Source organism: Gekko japonicus, unplaced genomic scaffold, assembly GCF_001447785.1.
Source record: "Gekko japonicus isolate JY-2015 unplaced genomic scaffold, Gekko_japonicus_V1.1 scaffold1542, whole genome shotgun sequence".
Lineage (NCBI taxonomy): Eukaryota > Metazoa > Chordata > Lepidosauria > Squamata > Gekkonidae > Gekko > Gekko japonicus.
This window is the reverse complement of record NW_015172601.1, coordinates 374,413-379,716: the sequence shown is the minus strand read 5'-3', so window position 1 is coordinate 379,716 and position 5,304 is coordinate 374,413. Positions and strand designations below refer to the sequence as shown.

The window sequence follows — 5,304 nt, the reverse complement described above, 5'->3', positions numbered from 1 at the left end:
TCTCATCGCAGGGCCCAGCGGTGCCTGACCCCCCATGAGAGGAAGGCCCGGGACCGCTGGCGGGCCCCGCAGCGGCACCATCGGCGGCGGTAGACCAGGTCCCGGAGGCCCTTGCGGACCCCCGGCGGTGGCGGCGGTGCAGGCACTCCCTGAACAGGTGGCGCTTGTGGAGGTGGTAGTACCGGCGGCGGAGCCTGCAGAGGTGGCGCAGGTGGTCCCTGTGCAGGTGGAACTTGCGGCTGCGGGGCATAATCTGCTAGAAAATTAGTCATTCGAATGTCCATCATCCCCGGTAACGCTTCCATCACATCGTGGACCGTGCGCATCAGATCTCTCACCGATTGTTCCAGCTCCTCCAGCCGTTCCCTTGTCGTTTCCTCCGGGATCGGCTCCCGTGGTTGGTATTCAGGAGGCGGCCCATAGTCTCCCTCCGTCTGGAAGTCCGCGGCTCCCTCTGAGGATCCTGCCCGGGCTCCCTCCCCCATCGGTTCAAACATCCAGTCTTCCACGTCTCTCCGATAACTCCCAGTCTCCCCCGAACTCCCGGAGTCGGGAAACATTCCTTTGTCGAAAAGACTTTCTCGAAGCCCACTGCCTCGACGGGAATACACCTCCCTGGTGCCTTGGGTGTTATACAAAGCCCAATCATCCTGTGCTGGGGTCTTCCGCGCACCCCAATGCGAAGGGGTCGGTGGCGGCCACGACAGGTATGCAGGCATTCGGGGAATCGCTCCCCCCACAGCACCTTCCCCTGGTGCGGTAGTTGTTACAATCAAAGGTGCGGAGGTAGTTGGGACCGATCCCGTGTCCCCCTCCGTGGTAGGTAGGTATCCCTCAGACCCGCTCATGGTCTCGCCAGAATCGGGACGATAGGAAAAGAAAAGTGTTCTAACAATATGTTGGATCCCCAAGCATCGAGAATAAATCCACGTTTCAAAGAAAGCAAAGTTTATTTCAAAGCATTGGAAAGACACTCAAACACGTTCTTTGTTAGAACTGGGGACCAGCAGTTAGGGCAGACATGATAAAGGGATTCAAGTTAGATACAGAACCAATGGATAACGTTCCCGCCGGCGGGCAGGAGAAAACGGTTCCTTGCTCAGATCTTGGGAACCAGGCAAACAGTAGACACAACACAGGTGCAGTTCTCAGGCTTGAGAAATAACAAGCTGGCAGCGAAGCATACTCTCCCCCTCACATCCTCCAGTTGTTTTACTTTGGCATTACAGCAGGCAAACACATAGGTCAGCTGGCAGGGACAGGGATCACATATGTACAACCAGAAGTCACACAGAACACCATGGCAGCTTGCTGACTAATGCCAGTGGCTCACAAAGTAGAATTTTTGCTCACAAAACTCCACAGCTTAGAGGGAGCCTTGGTGGGCACATGGCCTTTCTCCCCCCTGCCAGCTCGTTGATGGCAGGATCGCCATGGGTCTCCAGAATCCTCCGTCTGGGCCCCCCCCCACACGCCATTTCGGCCTCCCCTAACATCCAAACGAACACACACGACATTCCTGACCAGAAAAGGTAACGCTTTACACACTTCCCCCCAGTATTTCGGATATGGTAGCATTGTGATCTTCTTCGTGGTCTCTGTGCTTGACATTGCCCCTTGAGAGCTGACTATGCTCATGCTTACCTTGTAAATCTTTGCTGTTTATGAAAAAGAATAAAAAATTATCTGGTAAAGAAAAGAAAAGATAACGCTGCCTCTATCCCCCAGTGACACTTTGCCAAATTCCCAGGTTGATCAGGACTGCCGGGATGTTGTATCCCTAGTATTCTCCACCCCCCCAAATTTGAGCAGTTGTGATGAGACGGGAGGCAGTGGCCGCTTCCCCAGCAGGCCACTGTCCTCTGTTCCCTGGCTCGCCCACGCAAGGATTGATGGCTGCGAGGAGCGGCAGTGAACAGCCCGAAGGGACGGGACCGGAGAAGCAAATGGCAGCTGCTCCTCCTAATTACAGCATCTGCTCGGTTCACCTGGGCCAGTGTGGGAAGAGGCATCCGTAACCAGGAGCAATTACCAGCCATCTGCTTGCCTGCTGCCTTTACTTGCTGTAACAGCCGGGGCTCGGGAGGTCTTGCTGGTGGCCACCAAAATCTGGAACCCGCTCTGCTCAAAGTTGGGATGCGGCGCCGGGACTGTCCCTAAGGGAGATGTAGGAAACCGGCCTTATAATCCTGGCCTAGAGGATGGGATCCGGGAGGAAGGGTCATCGCGAGGCAGAGTCTGCATCCAGGAATCCAGCCAGTGAGATTGAAACTGTGGATGCTGAAGAATCATAGAATCATAGAGTTGGAAGGGGACCTCCAGGGTCATCTTGCACAATGCAGGAAATTCACAAATACCTCCCCCTCCACACACCCACAGTGAACGATGTTCCATGCCCAGAAGATGACAAAAAACCTCCAGGATCCCCGGCCAAACTGGCCTGGAGAAAAATTGCTTCCTGGCCCCAAAGTGGAGATCAGCATTTCCCTGGGCGTCCAAGAAAGGGCCACGAGAACTAAGCACTGAGGAGTGGACAGTGGGCAGGTGTTCCCTCTAAGCTGAGTTAGTGTGAGCTAGCTCACAGTTTTTTAGCCTCCAGCTCACCCATTTTTGTCTCCGCTCAGGAAGGATGGCTCCAGAGCCAACTAATTTGTGCAGGAGCCAAATCGCTCGCTCGCAACTTTAATGCCAGTAGCTCACAAAATAGAATTTTTGCTCACAAGACTCCACAGCTTAGAGGGAGCATTGCAGGAGGACAGGCAGGTTGTCGAAGCAGCTGAAAGTCTGGGAAGAAGGGAGGCTGGGAGGCCAGGCAGTGAAGTGGAGGCACCTCCAACCTCACAGCCCAGGCTGAAATCTAGCTGTAAGATGTGTGAACCTCCGTAGCTTATGCCTGGTGCCTCTACTTCCTCTGCTTCTGGGCTGGCATGGCCTCCCGCTATAGTATTGACCACTGCATTTCTGAACTACAGCGGGAGAGAAAAAATACAGCATTATTGCTGATGTTGCTACATTGCTTCCAAGTACAACCCAGAAGTGACAAAGGGTAACTCTAGGAATCGCCAGAAATGATTCCTAGAGCTACCCTTTGTTACTTCCAGGTTGTACCCGGAAGTGACATCAGTGATGTTGCCAAGGTTGCACCCACTTCACCATGTTCCCGCCCCCAGTCCTCCTGCTGGTTGCCAAGCTATGCCTCACAATCCTCTCTGCTGCCTTTGACCCCCTTTTCAATATTCCCTCCCGCTGTTTATCACACAGGCGTCCCGTGCACCGAAAACGATTACAAATCTTGGTCCCCCTCGGACGAGCGAGGCAACGAGTGTCTCCTGGGGCGTAAAACGGTCTTCAAAAGGCGAACCTCCCACGCGACGTGCTTTAACGGGGAGGATTTTGACAGGCCAGTTGTGGTCTCCAACTGCTCTTGCACCAGAGAGGACTTTGAGTGGTAAGTATGTCAGATACCTTGTTAAGGTCTCCTTCTTTTAAGAGGATCATTGGTGACTAAGGGACTAAGGAATGTAACCGCCCAGGTCCAATTTATGGTCGCCTCTTTGCTTGCCTGGTTGGATAGCAGAGGAGAAAGAAACACTGGATTGGAAGCATCCCGTTCGTTACCAGCCTGGGTGAGGGGTGTAGCCAGGATTATTTGAACGTGCTGAGAGCCACCACGAAGAAAAGCTTTCTATTGTTGTAGGGAGTCAGACTGGTGAGGCCCAGGTTCAAATCCACACTCGGCCACAGAGCTCGCTGGGTGACCCTGGATTTGTCATGTTCTCTCAGCCTGACGGACCTCACACAGTCTGTGTGGATAACACAGGGGGAGCTCCTTGAAGGAAAGGCAGGATAGAAATTTGAGACAAATGGACCTTTTTGGTGTGAAGGGCGGGGTATAAATCCAATCTCCTCCTCCTCCTCCTCCTCCTCCTCCTCCTCCTTCTTCTTCATGAAGCCTAAACTCTTGCCTGCATATCCTGTGGGCAGAGTAATTTGTTAATGTGGGGGTGATAACCCCAGTTCTGGGGAAATGCATATCTTGTGCTACAGAATGCATTTTGGCAGCCAGGTTTTGGAGGTTGGAAACCCTCCCCCCTATTATTAGAGTGCTGTGAAATCCACCCCAGGATGAAATTTATTGTATTCATTCAAACGGTTCTCGTCTTCCTTTTCCAAAAATTTCCGGGGGCGTTGTACGATCCAGGCTTGATAGCACAATAGCACTGAAACCAGCGTACAGTTCTGCTCTAATGGATTTCAGGCTGTCACTGGGTTTATTACATAATAAAAAATAATTTATTACAGTTCCAGGCAGCTTTTTTGTTTGTTTTGGCCTCAGTGTTTTAACTTTTTAAAAAATACTGCAATTCATTAGCGAGCATAGGGGTTACTAGTCTTGTGGAAAGAACATAACTCTTGAGTAGCATGCAAATTACAGCTTTGATACTCAGGGGACTTCACTGGGAGAAACACTATTAAAAGCAGGCAGGGTTTGTGCAGATACGGAACACAGCAATCGAGGTACTGACAGTGCCTGGATACTCCGGAGATGCTGCATTTTCCGCCCAGGATTCTGGCCGCCTTAACAAATACATTTTTCTACCGTCTCTAAGAAGTTTGGAACAACACATCTACTTCTCTCTCAGAACTATTCTGAAAGGTGGGCGAGGCTGAGAGAGAGTAAATGGCCGAAGGCCGCCCAGCGGGCGTCTTATTGATGGATTGATTTGATTTGATTTGCATCCCGCCCTCCCTGCCAAGGCAGGCTCAAGGCGGCTTACGTAAGATATATTGAACAACTAAAACACAAATTTCAAATAAAACCACAACAAAATGATTACAAAACAGCATAAAGTGCTAGTGCAGATTCATAACCGATGGCGGAACTAAAACACAAATTTCAAATAAAACCACAACAAAATGATTATAAAACACAGCATAAAGTACTAGTGCAGATTCATAACCGATGGCAGAACTAAAACACAAATTTCAATAAAACCACAACAAAATGATTATAAAACATAGCATAAAGTGCTAGTGCAGATTCATAACCGATGGCGGAACTAAAACACAAATTTCAATAAAACCACAACAAAATGATTATAAAACATAGCATAAAGTACTAGTGCAGATTCATAACCAATGGCGGAACTAAAACACAAATTTCAATAAAACCACAACAAAATGATTATAAAACACAGGATAAAGTACTAGTGCAGATTGATAACCGATGGCGGAACTAAAACACAAATTTCAATAAAACCACAACAAAATGATTATAAAACATAGCATAAAGTACTAGTGCAG

At 50.0% G+C, this 5,304-nt stretch overlaps 1 protein-coding gene across 1 annotated transcript in view; it reads left to right on the top strand.

Moving 5' to 3' along the window:
- The window catches only part of SORL1 (sortilin-related receptor, L(DLR class) A repeats containing), a 145,385-nt gene that overhangs the window by 49,813 nt on the left and 90,268 nt on the right, over window positions 1-5,304 (top strand). Inside the window, exon 13 of the mRNA XM_015421578.1 lies at window positions 3,262-3,448. Within this exon, the coding sequence (XP_015277064.1) occupies window positions 3,262-3,448 (187 nt within the window). The remainder of the gene's footprint in view (window positions 1-3,261; window positions 3,449-5,304) is intronic.